Here is a 15,247-nt window from a genome sequence, read left to right as displayed (position 1 = left end):
TGGTGGCGGTTTCGCACGGGAGAACACGGCACCGCCGGGGCGCGGACCTGGCGCCTTAAATTTAAATAAATGTCGCGATATTGGGGTTGGAACCAGAGGAGACGGAGGGCAAAGGGCTGATTAACTACGGCGGCGCTAATTAACTACGTTAATTGAAAGGAGGGCGCCGCCTGGGGCCTAGACCGGGCCAGGCCTCGGCCGTTGCCATAGAAACCGGCGGTGCCTTCCCTAGGGGGGCGGAGCGTCTCCACGGGAATAGCCTATCAGCGAGCGAGACGGTGCCGTGCTGACAGGCGTCTCCTCCTATCAGCGAGCGAGGCGGTGCCGCGCGGACGGCAGGCGTCTCCTCCTATGAGCGAGCGCGGCGTCGCCATGGGAAACGAGTGCGCGGCGCCGGAAGAGGCGGGGCCAGCCCCCCCCACACCCCTTCCCGCCGCCGGGACTCGGTTTCCCGTGAGGCCCCGCGGGCGGTTCCGGGCGGGCGGTTCCGGCGGGCGCGGGCCGGGATGGAGGCCGTGCCCCGCATGCCCATGATCTGGCTCGACCTCAAGGAGGCCGGCGAGTTCGCCTTCAACGCCGCCGTCAAGAAGGTGGGGCCGGGGGCGAGGAGTGGGGGGCGGCGGAGGGGGGGGGGACCCTGCCCCGGGGGGGCCGCGGGAGGTGGGGGGGCGGGCGGGGCCTAGCGGGGGAGGGGTGGGAGAGGGGGCCTGGGGGGGGCCTGTAAGGGGGAGGAGTGTTTAGGGAAGGGGAACGGGGGTCTGTAAGGGGTGGGGGGGGGGCTGTGAGGGGGCCCCCGGGGGTGGGGGGCAGGGAAGGCCTAGCGGGAGGGGGGTCTGTGAGGGAGGGGAATGCTGGGGGGGGGGGGGGTCTGTGGGGGTGGGAGTGTTTTGGGGAGGTGGGGGGGGGCGTGTGAGGGTGGGGAATGCTCGGGGGGGGGGGGGTCTGTGGGGGTGGGAGTGTTTTGGGGAGGTGGGGGGGGGCGTGTGAGGGTGGGGAATGCTCGGGGGGGGGGGGGTCTGTGGGGGTGGGAGTGTTTTAGGGAGGTGGGGGGGTCCTGTGAGGGTGGGGAATGCTCGGGGGGGGGGGGTCTGTGGGGGTGGGAGTGTTTTGGGGAGGTGGGAGGGGGCGTGTGAGGGTGGGGAGGGTCTGTGAGGGAGAGGAGTGTTTGGAGTGTGGGGTGAGGGGGGGTCCGGGGGCTCCGGGCGGGGAGTCTGGGGTCTGTGAGGATGAGGGGTGCTTGTGGGGGGGTCAGAGGCTGTGGGGAGGGGTCTGTGAGGATGAGGGGTGCTTGGGGGGGGGTCAGAGGCTGTGGGGAGGGGTCTGTGAGGGTGAGGGGTGCTTGGGGGGGGGTCAGAGGCTGTGGGGAGGGGTCTGTGAGGATGAGGGGTGCTTGTGGGGGGTCAGAGGCTGTGGGGAGGGGTCTGTGAGGATGAGGGGTGCTTGTGGGGGGGTCAGAGGCTGTGGGGAGGGGTCTGTGAGGATGAGGGGTGCTTGTGGGGGGGTCAGAGGCTGTGGGGAGGGGTCTGTGAGGATGAGGGGTGCTTGTGGGGGGTCAGAGGCTGTGGGGAGGGGTCTGTGAGGATGAGGGGTGCTTGTGGGGGGGTCAGAGGCTGTGGGGAGGGGTCTGTGAGGATGAGGGGTGCTTGTGGGGGGGTCAGAGGCTGTGGGGAGGGGTCTGTGAGGATGAGGGGTGCTTGTGGGGGGGTCAGAGGGGGTCAGGGGCTCTGCGTGGGGGCTGTGAGGATGAGGAGTGCCTGAGGGAGGAAGAGGGGCTCTGGGGGGGTGTTTGGGGCTTGCGAGGTGTGGGGCGGGGGCTATTTGGGGTGTGAGGAGGCTCCGGGGTGCGCAGGGGGGTAGGGATTTTTAGGGGGCCCCGGCGAGGCGTGCCGGCCGGGCCTGCGGCGGCTGCTGCGTCACCCCGGGGGGAGCAAGGCCCCGAGCGCCCCCGTCACCCCCTGCTCGCTTCGCCGCCTCCCGGGGGGAGCTGCGGGCCCTCCCTCCGCGGCGGGGGGGGGGCAGCAGCGCTTTTGGGGAGCGGGGTTTTCCCCGCGGCCCGTGCGGGGCGCAGCCTTTTCCAGCCACCTCGGGGGGCGAGCGGCGAGTCGGCAGGTCCTTCCCCGCCACGCCGCAACCGCCCTTCCCCGCTGCGGCCTTGTCGGAGAGAGATCCGGCTCGCCCGCCGCCGACCCCTCGCCTGAAAACGGGAACCGCGGAGTTCGGGGGGGGGGGAGCCGCTGACCCCCACCCCGGGCCGATGGCGGGGCGTTTAAAATCCCCGGCTCCCTCGCTGTGCCGCGGGAGGCAGGTTCGGAGCGCGGCGGGTGCGAGGGGACGGGCTTTTTCCTTCCCGACGGCCGCGGGGGACGCGAGCGGCCCCGGCAGCGACCGAACCGGCGGCTTGAAGGAGGCGAAGCGTTTAATTAAGCGGCCGTAAACGAGCTCCACCTACGACCGGCGCTTTCCAGTGCCGCTTCCGGATGAAAACCAGGATTTATTGATGTGGAAGGAGAACGGGGGGCGTTTCCCCTGCCTTCGTGCCGCCCCGCTGGTTTTCGGGGCGCCGGGGTGTGCGCGGCGCCCCATCGCGCCCCGGCAGGGACGTTCCCGTGTCACGGGATCGCCCGGCTGAGTCACGCCGTGCCGGCCGGGACAAGGTGCGGCTCCGGCCTCGCCGTGCCCGCCTGCCAGCGCCCGGGGAGCCGGCGGTGCCGCGGGAGAGGGGCCGCCGGGCCCGGCAGGCGGTGATTTCCCGAAAGCGGGGGGGTTTCGGGGGGTTTTTGCGTGCGGCAGCGGGCGGAAATGTGCTGCGTGAACCCGCTCTGTTCCGCTGGCTCGCGGGAAGCGACGGGGAAAAAGAAACCTGGCGCTCCGCTGGGAACGGCGAGGGAGGAGAGGAAACTTCCCGCGCTTTTCCGGCACGGAGCTGCGAGAAATCTGGAGCCAGAGGGCGGGGGCGGCACAGCCCCTCGTGTCGCCAGCCCGGCAGCCGCCGGCGCGCGTCAAACCCTCGGCGTCCGCCCGAGCCGGGGCTGCGGGTCCCCCGCGCCCGCCGGGACGTTGGGATGAATTCCCGCCCGGCTCCTGCGAGGATCCCGAGCTGCCCGCGGTCGGGAAGCGCTGCGCTTCGCTTCCGTCCCAGCGCAGCGGGGAGTCGGGCGCGGATGCGGAGCGACCTCGCTTTGGTCTGTCCCGTTCGCTGGCCGCCGCTCAAAACCTCGCGGCCGCTTGGTTCCGGCTTTTCCGCCCCGGCTCCGAGATCCCCGTCGGATCGGTGCCTCTCCGCAGGGCTTTGCGTCGTCTCCTCGGGACGCTGCGTCCTGGTTTTGCGTTAGGCTGAGGTTCAGCAGGAGCTGGGCAAGATTTGGGGGGCAAAACCTTCCCAGGCTCTCACCCCTCCCTTCCCCCCTCCAGTTTGTCCTGAAAAATTATGGAGAGAATCCGGAAAACTACAACGAGGAGCTGCGGAAGCTGGAGCTGCTCCGGCAGGTGAGCCGCGCTCCGTGCCCTGATGAAACCCGCCGGAACCAAACCGGGGGAGCTGGTTTGTCGCCTGCCCCGTGCTGGAGGACGCGGCCGCCGCCTCCCTGGACCGGGAGCCGTGCCGGAGCGCTGCCGCCGCGGCTCCTCTTCCTCACCAGCGGCTCACGCACGAGGCTTTCGGCGGCGTCCCGGTCTCTCCGGCTGATTCGGGATTCCCTGGGAGCCGGCGGGGCTCTGCCGCGTCCGCTTCCCTGAATTTGGGGGGGTTTGCGTGGAACGCGAGTTCCCTGTTGGGCGGAACCGCTTTGTCTGGGCGGGCTGGTGCCCGAGGCCTTCGCGGGGAGTAAATCGGCCCCTTCCCCTCGGCTCCGGAGCCCGGACATTTGTGTTTCTGACCGGGGTGGTTAATTTGGGGGCCGGTGGTGGCACCGGCCGGGGTCTGTCCGAGGCTCCCCGTGCTGCTTTGTGCCGTAGGGATTTTTTTAGCTGGGGGAACTGGTGGTGCCGGCGCCGGGGTCGTCTCGCCAGCGTCTCCGAAACACCCCCGGCCTGGGGAGCTCTGCCCGTGGGATCAGCCTGAAGCGGGAGGTTGGGGAACCTTCCCAGGGTCTCCCGCTCTTCCCGTCCTTCCCCCGGCACAGCTTTGCCCCGTGCGGGACACCCCCTCTCCGGTCGCTCCCAAATCCCGCCCGTTCCTTTCGCCCCGCCTGAGGGAGAGCGGAGACTCTTCCTCCCCGAACCGGTCGCCGGCCCGCAGATCTCGCCCCGCGTCGGACGGGTTACAGCGTGCTCCTGTCCCCGGGGCAGCCTCTTCCTCCTCCTCTTCCTCTCTCCCTTCCAGAGCGCCGTCAGCGTCCCCAGGGACTTCGAGGGCTGCAGCACGCTGCGCAAGTACTTCGGCCAACTCCACTACCTGCAGAGCCGCATCCCCATGGGCGCCGAGCAGGAGGCGGCCGTCCCCGTCGCCTGGTGAGGAGCGGCCCCCTCCCCGAACCCGCTGCGCGCCGCGGGGCTCCGGCGTTCCGGCTGCGGGGGATGTGATCCCCGCGGGAGCTTCCTGAAGCGCAGAAGCTGACCCAAAGCAGAGCGACCGCTCCCTCGTCGCTCGCCGGTGCCCGATACGCTCCCGCCGCCTCCGGCGCCTTGATTCGGCGTCCGGGGTGCCGCCGAGCAGCGGGGTCCCTTCCCGAAACCCCTGAGGGAGCGCCCCTGCCGACAAACCGCGCGGGAACGCCGCTTTGTCCGTTTACAGCCGGTCACCGGGCTTCTCTCCTCGCAGGACCGAGATCTTCTCGGGCAAGACGGTGACTCACGAGGACATCAAGTACGAGCAGGCCTGCGTCCTCTACAACCTGGGTGAGGCCTGCGCGCGGCCCGCCTCTGCTCCGAGCTCTGCGCCGGCCTTCCTCCGCGGCCCGGCTGGGCCTCTTCCTCTCCTCCGTGCTGCCTGCGAGGCCGGGTGCTCGGCGTCGCGGCTGCGCGAGAGGTTGATTTTTATTTTTGTTTTTATTTTTTTTTTTCTGGCTTTTGTCAGAAGCCTCCTCTCCTTTTCCTCCCCGGTCGCGCGCTGCCCCGCGTTTCGCTCGGAGGTTGCGCCGCGGAGGATGACGTCGGGTTGCGGGATCGCGAACGCCGTTCCTGGCAGGGTGACGGCTGCGGGCGGGCTTTGTCCAGCTCGCCCAGCGCCCGGTCTCCTTAAAACCTGTAAAAGCGGCAGATCCAACGCTTGTCCCCGCTCCCTCGCTCTCCAGCCGCGGACGATCGCGGCTCCCAGCTGACCGCGCGCGCGTTTCGCTTAAACCCCGCGCGCCGCGGGGCCGTACGCCGCGCAGCCCAGGGCAGCGGGAGCCGAGGTGCCGCCCGGGCCCTTTCCGAGCGGCAGCTGCTCCCTGAAGTTGGTGGAAACGCACCTGTCAGTGCGGGAGGCTGTTAGACACCCACTTTTTTAATATCTAGGGGGTTTTGGGGTTGTTTTTTTATTTTTTTTTTTTCTGTGCTGGATGACTGCGTGCCCGGCGTTTCACGCCGGCGCCGTTAGAAGGGCGCCCCGAGCGCGACAGCTCCCTGCGTCCCGCTGGCACGGAGAGCCCCGCTGGGCGCCCGCGGCCGCCGATTGGGGCTTTTCCAGCAGGAAGCACGCAGGGAGCGGTGAGCGGGCTCTGGCAGGGCGCCCCCGCCCCGCTGAGCTGCCCTCTTCCCGCAGGTGCGCTGCACTCCATGCTGGGCGCCATGGACAAGAGAGTCTCCGAGGAGGTAACCATCCCCTGCTCCTCGCGCCGCGGCTTTTCTCTCCGGCGTGCGCAACGGCCGCGCGCCGGCGGCACCGGGCGCTTCTCCAGCGTGACCTGGGCGGTGACGAGCGTCGGGCGCCGGCCCTGGGTGTCGGCTGTGACGCCGGTGTCGCTGGAGGGCGTTACGAGGGGCCGTCTCCTCGCGGTTTTGCCCCCGGCTGCTCCGGCTCTGCCTGCCTGCTGGCCGGGCTGACCTTCCTCCCGCCCTCCCTAGGGCCAGGAGGGCCGAGATCTGACGCAACTCGGGGCACACGCGGCCAGGGGAAAGCTCGTGGGGAGCCCCGGGGCCTCTCTCCAGGCTTGCGCCAGCCGCTCCTCCGCGTCTCGGAGGAGGCAGGGAACATCCAGCCCCTGCCGAGCGGGGCTTTATCGCCCTCACGCCCCGTTGGATCGCTGCTTTTCCGGTCTCGCTGAGCCTCCGCGAATTCCTCGCGTCCGGCAGCGCGTGGCTGCGGCCGTCGGCTGGCTCGGCGCGCGCGCCCGATGCCCGACGCGTCTTCCTCCTGCCTTCCCAGGGCATGAAGGTTTCCTGCACCCACTTCCAGTGCGCGGCCGGGGCCTTCACCTACCTGCGGGATCACTTCCCGCACTCCTACAGCGTCGACATGAGCCACCAGATCCTCAACCTCAACATCAACCTCATGCTGGTACGAGCTGGGCTGGCGCTGGTCGCGCTGGGACGGCCGCTCGGGGGGCGGCCGCCGCTCCTCGCCGAGTCCGAGCGCTTGGAGCGGGGCCGGGTGCTGGCTTGGGTACAGGAGGGCTTCCCAAAATGCGGCTGAAGCCCCGCTATCCCCGCTCCTGCCTGCGACAGGGCCAGGCGCAGGAGTGTCTCCTGGAGAAATCCATGCTGGACAACAGGAAGAGTTTCCTCGTGGCCCGGATCAGCGCCCAGGTGAGCTCCTGCCGCGCCGAGCCGAGCTCCGGCCGTTCCTCGGCGTTCCCGGGGTCGGGAGCTCGGGGAGGGCGTCCCGCATCCCCCGCCGCGGGGCAGCGGCGCCGGGTGCCGTTTCCGAACGCCCGTCCCTCTCTCCGTAGGTGGTGGATTACTACAAAGAGGCCTGCCGCGCGCTGGAAAACTCGGAGACGGCCTCGCTGCTGGGAAAAATCCAGAAGGACTGGAAGAAGCTGGTTCAGATGAAGATCTATTATTTTGCCGCTGTGGCCCACGTGAGCGGGGAGAGCGCCTGGGGAGGGGGGAGTGCCCGTTTCGCGGGTCTCCCCGGAGCTAAGGCGCTCTGACGCCGCCCGCGCGCGTTTCCTTGCAGCTGCACATGGGAAAACAGGCCGAGGAGCAGCAGAAGTTCGGGGAGAGGGTAAGCGGAGCCCGTGTCGGCCCGGCCCGGCGCTCCGAGCTCTGCGTCGTGGCGCTGTTCCTGCGTGAGCGCGCCGCCGTCCGTGCCAGCCCTAACTCCTGGCCTCTCCGCAGGTCATCTACTTCCAGAGCGCTCTGGATAAGCTCAACGAAGCAATCAAGCTGGCCAAGGTGCGTTCCCGCTCCGGCTGGCGGCGGAAATGGGGATTTTAAAGTTCCCGGGCCCCGGCTCAGGCCAGTGGGATGCCGCACGGGGAAGATGAGAACTGGTAGCGCTTCCGACGCTTTCCTTGCCCTTCAGCAGGTCGGCAAACCTGCGCTGCCTTCCCCAAAACGTCCCTTTGCTTCCCTCTGGGACGTCCAGCCGAGCCCGAGGCTCCGGTGTCTCCTGCCCGCTTGGTTTTAGCGGTGCTGGGTTTAGGTTTCGACCCCCCGGGAGCGCGCGGGCGGCTCCGGCGGGGCCGTGGGTCTGCGAGGCCCGGCCCGGCTGCGGGCGCCGGGGAAACCGAGGGCGGCCCCGCCGCTGGGACCGCGCCGCCCCTTCCCCGCTCGCGCCGACTCGCTCTCGTCCCCGCAGGGCCAGCCGGAAACCGTCCAGGAGGCCCTGAGGTTCACCATGGATGTGATCGGTGGCAAGTGAGTCCGTGCGGGGGCTGCGAGCGTCCCGCTCCTCTGTGGGTCAGAAACCCCCGGCGGCGCCCCGACGCGCGGGACTGAGCGCCCCGCGCTGCCCGAGGCTCTCGGGACGGGTGGGAGTCGCTTTTCGGAGCAAACCCAAGCGACGCGGGGCCTGACCCCGCGGGGAGTGAGCTCGAGGAGCCGGGAATGCCGTCCGCTCCTCAGCGCCGCGGCGCCGCTCCTCGTTGCCAGGTACAACTCGGCCAAAAAGGACAACGACTTCATCTACCACGAGGCCGTGCCTGCGCTGGACACCCTGCAGTCCGTGAAGGGTGAGGATCCGGAGCCCCGGCGGACGATCCGTTCCCCGCGGAGCTTTCGGACAAACGCCTTGCGCGTTCCGCCCCCGCAGGCGCCCCGCTGGTGAAAGCCCTCCCGGTCAACCCCACGGACCCCGCCGTCACCGGCCCCGACATATTTGCCAAGCTGGTTCCCATGGCCGCCCACGAGGCCTCCTCCCTCTACAGGTGCGGCGCGGGCGGGCGCGGAGCCGGGGGCGCAGACCTCCAGCGCCCGGCTCAGCGAGGAGCCCCCAGCTCGGCCTCTCCGCGGGCCGGAGGGAGCGGGAGGGGGCCCCGCCAGCCGCAGTGGTTTCCTGGGGGAGCCGCCGGTGTCCCCGCGTTGTCCCTCCCGTCTGTCCCGCGTCCCCGGGCGGCTGCAGCCACGTTGCCGCCCCGCAGGGCGGCAGCCCCGGGGACAGACGAGGCTCCGGCCGATTCCCAAGGCGCTTGATTTGCCTTGGAGGTTTCCCCTCTCCTGCCTCGGCTCTAAAGGATTTTTTTTTTTTTTAATTTTTTATTTTATTTTCTCCTCCGTCGCAGCGAGGAGAAGGCCAAACTGCTGAGAGACGTGATGGCGAAGATCGAAGCCAAGAACGAAGTGCTGGAGTACGCGTGAGCCGCGCCGCAACGGGGCCGGGCAGCGGCCGGGGCTCCCCCGCGGGGCTGTCCCCTTACCCCCTCGCTGGGCGACCCCCCCCGGTGACGACGGGAGCGCAGCCATCGCCCTGATGCTGCGTCCCAGTTTGCTCTGGGTCCCCCAGCGGGTTCCAGTCCCCAAATTCCCCCCGCTGAGGCCGCGGGGGACGATGCCGGCGCCGCGATTTGGGCTGGGGGGTGGGGGGGACGGGACCTGCAGGGCGGGCCGGGGGCGCTGTGCCGCCCCTCAGGGCGCCGTTCTCTCGCCCGCAGCCAGTTCATGGACTCCCTGCAGCTGGACCCCGAGACCGTGGACAACCTGGACATGTACAGCCACATCCCGCCCGCCCTGATGGAGAAGTGCGCCGCGCTCAGCGTGCGCCCCGACACCGTCAAGAACCTCGTCCAGTCCATGCAGGGTGAGGCCGCGGGGGCGGCTGGGCCGGCTCCGGGCACGGGCGCGCTGCTCGCTGGCTCGGTCTGCCGATTCCTTCACCCCAAAGCGGGTTTTTTGGTTTTTTTTTTTTTTTTTTTTTTGGGCGCTCGCGGGAGATGCCGCTTCCTCGCGCGCCAGGCCAGCCGCCGCCCCGCCGGGGGCTGCGGCCCCTGTCTGAACCCCGCTGCGGGCGTCTCCCCAGCGCACACGAGCGCCGAGGCGGCTGAACCGGGCTGGCCTCGCCTTCCGTGGTCGCCCGCAGCCGCATTTTACCCTCCAGCCTCCCGCGCCGACGCCCGGCTCCAGGCTCGGAGCGGGCAGGGGCCGGGAGAGCCCGCAGGCGGCGGTTCACCCCTCGGCCAGCCTCTCTCTGTCTCCCTTCCAGTGCTCTCCGGCGTCTTCACCGACGTGGAGGCTTCCCTGAAGGAGATCCGAGACCTGCTCCAGGAGGACGAGGCTGAGGAGCGGAAGCTGCAGGAGCTGCTCGGGAAGCCGCCGCCGCCGCCGCAGGGATCGCCGGCGCTGGCCGAGGTGAGCAAGGAGTGCTCCAAGTACCTGGAGCTGCACGAGAAGGCCAGCTTCACCAACACCGAGCTGCACAAAGCCATGAACCTCCACATCGGCAACCTGCGCCTCCTCGGCGGCCCGCTGGAGCAGGTCCGCGCCGCGCTGCCCTCGCCCGCCTTGACCGAAGGTGAGCGGCGACGCGCTCCGGAACGCGCCGGCCCCGCTCCCCGCCGCGCCCCGGGCCGCTCCGCTTCCCGCTCCTGCCTCTCCAGCGCCGCCCTCGTGTCGGGCGGCCGCGCGGTTCCTTGCGGGCCGGGGCGGGGGCTTCTCCCCGTGAAAAAACGTACGAGTTGGGGTCCTGGTGTGGGGACAGAGGGGACAGAGACACCCTCAGTGTCTCAGCGGGCGCCTGGCTTCACCGCCACGCGTGCCAGGGCGGGCTGCGCGCCGGCTCCTTGCCCCCGTGGTTCCTTCGGCGCCGGGGGGGGGGCTGCGGGGGGCTGGGCGGGGTCCGGCGCGGCCGCTCAGCCCTCCCCGCCCGCAGAGGAGAAGCAGGTGCTGCAGAACCTGAAGCGAGTCCTGGGGAAGGTGCAGGAGATGAGGGACCAGCGCGCGTCCCTGGAGCAGCAGCTGCGCGAGATGATCCAGAAGGACGACATCACCACCTCCCTGGTCACCGCCGACCGCTCCGAGATGAAGGTGGGTGCCAGCTCCCCTTTGGGGGAGCCCCTTCTCGGCCCCGTGGGGGCTGCAGCGCGAGCTCTGCCCGCCCCCTCGAGCTTCCCCCGCCGCCTGCGCCCCCCTCGGACGCTCCCCTCTCCCGGCAGAAGCTCTTTGAGGAGCAGCTGAAGAAGTACGACCAGATCAAAGTCTACCTGGAGCAGAACCTGGCCGCGCAGGAGAACGTCCTGAAGGCCCTGACGGACGCCAACGTCAAGTACGCGGCCGTGCGCAAGGCCCTGGCCGAGGTGGAGCACAAGTGAGTGGGGCGCGGGGCTGGCCGGGGTCAGGGCGCGGGTTTGGGTGCCCCGGTGGGGTCTGGGTGCGCGGGAGCAGCCCTCTCCCACCCCAGGGAGAGGCGTGGGGTCACTGCTGGTCTCTCGAGCCCATCCCGTCCTGCCCCGCTGCTTGGGCGGCCGCCGGTGGCCGCCCTGCACCCGGTGTCCAGCCCAGGTGGGTTCCCCAGACCCCTGGAGCCAGGACGCCCAATTTCGGCCAGGCGTGACGTCCTCCACCCCCGTCTCCCCAGGTGGAACACCACCGTTCAGACCTTGGTGGCCTCCTACGAAGCCTACGAGGACCTGATGAAGAAGTCGCAGGAGGGGAAGGATTTCTACACCGACCTGGAGGGGAAGGTGGCCAAACTGCTGGAGAAGGCGCGCGCCGCCTGCCGCGCCGCCCAGGCCAGCCGGCAGCAGATCCTGGAGAAGTAGGTGACGCCGCGCCCGGCGCGGGGGCCCAAACCCGGGCTCCGGGGGGTCCCGGCGGCGGAGGAAGCGCCCGCTGGGCGACCCGGGCCGCAGCTCGAGGGTTTGGCTTCGGCGCGGCGGCTCCCCGCGCCCGAGGGGGCGGCGGGCGGCACCCGCCCGGGGTTTTTCGGGTGGCCCGCTGACCCCCCGCCGCGCCCCCGGCAGGGAGATGAAGAAGCAGCCGCCCCCTCGCCCCACGGCCCCCAAACCGGCGCTGCAGAAGAAGCCGCTGGAGCCGGAGGGCGGCGGGCTGGACGCCGGGGACCTGCTGGCGCTGCCGGAGCTGCCGGAGGAGCTGCGCGGCCTCCCGCCCGACGTGCTGGCCGCCCACCTGGCCCGCCTGCCGCCCCCCGCGCTGGCCGCCCTGGCCCTCAGCCCCCCGCTGCGGCCCCCCGAGCCCTTCCCGCCGCAGCCCTTCGCCCCCGCCCGCTTCGCCGCCGCCCCCGCGCTCCCCGGGCGCTACCGGCTGCCGGCGGCCCCCGGCCCCTTTCCCCCCGGCGGGGTGCCCCCGGGGCAGCTCCTGCAGCCCTCCGCCCCCCAGGGGGCCGGAGCGCCCCCCAGCTCGGGCCCGGCCGCTGCCCCCCAGCTTTTCCCGGCCGCCCCACTGATGCGGGGCGCGGTGCAGCCCGGCTTCGTGGGCCCCCATGCGCTGCCCCCGCGCTCGTCCCCGCAGCACGGCTCTGCTGCCGCTCCCGCCGCCTCCTACGGCCTGGGCCAGCCCGGGGTGCCCGCCCCCGGCCCCCTCGGACCCCCGGCCGTGGGGCCGGCCCCCCTGGGTGCCCACGAGCCGCCCCCCGGCGCCCGGCCGGCCACCACCACGGTGGACAGCGTCCAGGCCCCCATCCCCAGCTGCGCCGCGCCCCCCCGGCAGGGCCCCGCCGGGCCCCCGGCCCCCTTCCTGCCCCCGCAGCGCCCCGGGGGCCCCCCCGCCCCCTTTCCCTATGCCCAGGGGGGGCTGCAGCCCTTCGGGCAGCCGGCCCAGCACCCCTTTCCCCCCGGGCAGCCCCCGCACCCCTTTCCCCCCGCCGTGGAGGCGCCCCCTCGCGCCCAGGGCCCCCAGCCCTTCCCCCCGGCCCCTTTCCTGCCCCAGGGGCGGCCCCAGGTCCCTCTGCCCTTCCAGCCGCCCGCCCGGCCCCCGTTGCCCCCCCAGGCCCCGTTTGCCCCCCAGCCCTTCGCCGGCCCCGGGGGGCAGCCCCCCCCGCTCTACCAGCTCCCCGGGCAGGACAAGCTGCCCCCCCAGGGGCTCGCGCCCCACGCGGGGACCCTGCCCTTCCCCAGGGCCCCCGGCCCCAGCGGCCCCGCCGCGCTGGGGGGGCTGCAGCCGGTGCCCGCCGCCTCCCCGGCCCTGCCCTTCTGCCCCAGCCCAGCCCCCCCCGGCAGCCAGCCGCCCCCCGGCACCGCGGCCGTGGGCCCCCCCGCGCCCGCCGGCCCCCACCGCGTCGCCCCCTCCCCCAGCCCCGGCCTGAGCCCCATGCAGGGCGCGGGGGTGGCCCAGGGCCCCCTCGTCCCCTCGCCGGCCCCCTCCCCGCAGCCGCCCTTGCCCGCGCAGCCCCCGGCGCTGGCGCCCGGCGCCCTGCCGCAGAGACCCCCGCCCTCGCTGACGCCGGCCCCCCCGGCCCCCGGCGAGGTCCCCTTCCAGCGGCAGAGCTCCTCCACCGACGACCTGCTGTCCTCCAGCCCCGAGAGCCAGCACGGCGGCTCCAAGGCGGCCGTGGGGCAGCCGCTGCTGCAGCCCACCAAGGCGGACGCCAAGGACGGGCAGAGGCCCAAGGCGGTGCAGCTGATCGAGAACGACCCCTACGAGAAACCCGAGCGCGTGCTGCGGCTGCTGGCCCAGCTGGAGCGTTTCCGCGAGCTGGTGGAGCGGCTGGAGCGGCCGGGGCCCGGCGGCGCGGCCGAGCTGGACGTCGTCTGGAAAGATCTGCAGGACGCGCAGGAGCGGGACGCGCGGCAGCTCTCCATCGCCATCGCCCGCTGCTACTCCATGAAGAACCGGCACCAGGACATCATGCCCTACGACCGGAACCGCGTGGTTCTCCGCTCCGGCAAGGACGACTACATCAACGCCAGCCGCGTGGAGGACCTGTCGCCGTACTGCCCCACCGTCATCGCCACGCAGGCCCCGCTGCTGGGCACCGCCGCCGACTTCTGGCTGATGATTTACGAGCAGAAAGTCTCCGTCGTCGTCATGCTGGTGTCGGAGCAGGAGCTGGACAAGGTACGACCCTCCCCGGGCGCGCGGCGGGGGCTCCCGCGGGGCGGCGCTCGCCCCGGGCGGGGGCTGGGGGCGCGGGCTCCCCCCTGACGCCGCCCCACCCCGTTGTGTCCCGCAGCAGAAGGTGCTGCGGTACTTCCCGACGGAGCGGGGCCAGGCGGTGGCGCAGGGCCCCGTCACCCTGGTGCTCACCAGCCTGAAGGCGGCCCCCACGCACGTGGAGAGGATGATCACGCTGCAGTACCGCGACCAGAGCCTCAAGCGCACCGTGGTCCACCTCCAGTTCACCTCCTGGCCCGAGCTGTACGGCGCTGGGGCGGGGCGCCGCCACGGGGAGGGGGCTGGGGGGGTTTTACGGGGTGTCTGGGGCTGAGAGCGGGACCCCCACCCCACGTTGTCGTCCCCCCCCCGTCCCCAGGGGCCTGCCCGACAGCAAGGGGAGCCTCCTGCGCTTCATCCAGGAGGTGCACGGCCACTACCTGCACCAGCGCCCGCTGCACACCCCCGTCGTGGTGCACTGCAGGTGAGCGGGGCGCTGCGGGGCTCCCGGGGGGGCCCTGCGGTGCCCCCCGTCCCACCCCGGGCCCTGTCACAGCCCGCGGGGGTCTCTCCGCAGCTCCGGGGTGGGCCGCACCGGGGCCTTCTGCCTGCTGTACGCGGCCACGCAGGAGCTGGAGGCGGGCAACGGCATCCCCGACCTGGCGCAGCTGGTGCGGCGCCTGCGGCAGCAGCGCAAGCACATGCTGCAGGAGAAGGTAACGGGGGGCTGTGGGGTGGGGGCTGAGCCCCCCGCCTCGGGGGGCTGCGGGGGTCACCCTGCCTTCCTCCTCCTCCTCCTCCTCCCCTGCAGCTCCACCTGAAGTTCTGCTACGAGGCCGTCCTGCTGCACGCCGAGCAGGTGCTGCACCGCCACGGCGCCGGCGGCCCCCCCCGGCCCCAAGGCCCCCGCCGCTGCCTCCCCCAAGGTGGGTGCAGGGTCGGGGGGGGCGGGGGGAGCCTCTGCCGGCCCCCCGGGGCTCACTGGCGTTTGGGGGGGGGCTCTCCCGCAGCTCTACTTCCAGCAGGACCCCCAGGACCTGGTGCTGGGGGGCGACGTGCCCATCAGCTCCATCCAGGCCACCATCGCCAAGCTGAGCGTCAAACCGGGGGGGCCCGAGCCCCCCCCCGCGCCGGAGCCCCCGCTGCCCGACGGCGCCCCGGATGGCGTGGGTGCCCCCCTCCCCGCGCCCTCCCCGCCGTGCCCGCCCCTCCCCGAGCCGCCCGCTGCCCCCCAGAGCAGCAACCACCTCGCCGAGAGCCCCGAGGAGCCCCCCGGGGGGGAACAACCAGCGGCGCCCCCCGCCGCCGCCCCCTCCTCTTCCTCGCTGGAGCTGCTGGCGTCGCTCACGCCCGAGGCCTTCAGCCTGGACGCCGCGGCCAAGGGCAAGCAGCGCATGAACAAGCAGAGCTTCCTGCAGGCGCAGCCGGGCGAGGGGCTGCGGGCGCCGCGGCCCAGCGACGACCCCCTCAGCCTGCTGGACCCGCTCTGGACGCTCAACAAGACGTGAGTGGGGCCCGGCCCTGCTGCCCCCCCCGCCCCCAGGCACCCCAGTTTGGGGGGGGGCGCCCCAGGCGGCGGCGGGGGGCTCTGTGCCACCCCCCAGCCCCTCTGCTCTGTACAGGTGTCACAGTGGCGCTCGCCACCGTCTTGAATTCCAGTTACATTGATTTTTTTTGGTTTTTTTTTCTTTTTTCCAGCTCTTTGCTACTGAAATAAAGAGTTTGATCTGCAGCGCTGCTGGAGCGGGGGGCGCTCGGCCCGGGGGGCCGGGGGGGTTCGGCGGCGGCGCAGCCAGGCGGGGGTTAGTTCCGTTTAATGGCGGTGTCCTCGTACACGTTATAAAACACGGTCCCGTACAAAAACAAACCCAAACCAGCGTCCCCTGCGCAGCACGGCCGC

The 15,247-nt window shown here is 71.9% G+C and overlaps 1 protein-coding gene across 3 annotated transcripts; it reads left to right on the top strand.

Annotated features, from left to right (window-relative positions):
- The first annotated feature begins 487 nt into the window (after positions 1-487).
- PTPN23 (protein tyrosine phosphatase non-receptor type 23) lies at positions 488-15,079 on the top strand. 3 transcript variants are annotated; one of them, XM_086741643.1, is made up of 25 exons: positions 488-590; positions 3,412-3,486; positions 4,322-4,449; positions 4,760-4,836; positions 5,684-5,733; positions 6,287-6,418; positions 6,586-6,666; positions 6,810-6,941; positions 7,040-7,087; positions 7,201-7,257; positions 7,664-7,722; positions 7,957-8,036; positions 8,117-8,231; positions 8,586-8,651; positions 8,955-9,100; positions 9,503-9,811; positions 10,169-10,323; positions 10,452-10,603; positions 10,874-11,053; positions 11,259-13,311; positions 13,430-13,611; positions 13,727-13,831; positions 13,925-14,063; positions 14,159-14,273; positions 14,358-15,079. In XM_086741643.1, the coding sequence occupies exons 1-25, from the start codon at positions 507-509 to the stop codon at positions 15,062-15,064; spliced, it is 5,427 nt and encodes a 1,808-aa protein (XP_086597769.1). In that variant the 5' UTR covers positions 488-506; the 3' UTR covers positions 15,065-15,079. The 3 variants fall into 3 exon arrangements, with proteins under 3 accessions (XP_086597769.1, XP_086597768.1, XP_086597770.1); XM_086741642.1 differs by having other exon boundaries at positions 13,427-13,611; XM_086741644.1 differs by having other exon boundaries at positions 14,159-14,255; positions 14,305-14,961.
- Positions 15,080-15,247: the final 168 nt, after the last annotated feature.

The sequence above is a fragment of the Chlamydotis macqueenii genome, chromosome 2 (genome assembly GCF_036417535.1).
Source record: "Chlamydotis macqueenii isolate bChlMac1 chromosome 2, bChlMac1.mat, whole genome shotgun sequence".
NCBI lineage: Eukaryota > Metazoa > Chordata > Aves > Otidiformes > Otididae > Chlamydotis > Chlamydotis macqueenii.
The sequence above is the reverse complement of the archived record's forward strand: the minus strand, read 5'-3'. Positions and strand labels throughout refer to the sequence as shown.

What these genes read in the sequence shown, in the direction of transcription:
- PTPN23 (XM_086741642.1), top strand. Translation starts at nt 507, where the DNA reads ATGGAGGCCGTGCCCCGCATGCCCATGATCTGGCTCGACCTCAAGGAG. An exon ending in CCTCGTCCAGTCCATGCAGG is followed by an intron (nt 9,101 to 9,502) that starts GTGAGGCCGCGG and finishes TCTCCCTTCCAG; the next exon opens with TGCTCTCCGGCGTCTTCACC. An exon ending in CCGACCGCTCCGAGATGAAG is followed by an intron (nt 10,324 to 10,451) that starts GTGGGTGCCAGC and finishes CTCTCCCGGCAG; the next exon opens with AAGCTCTTTGAGGAGCAGCT.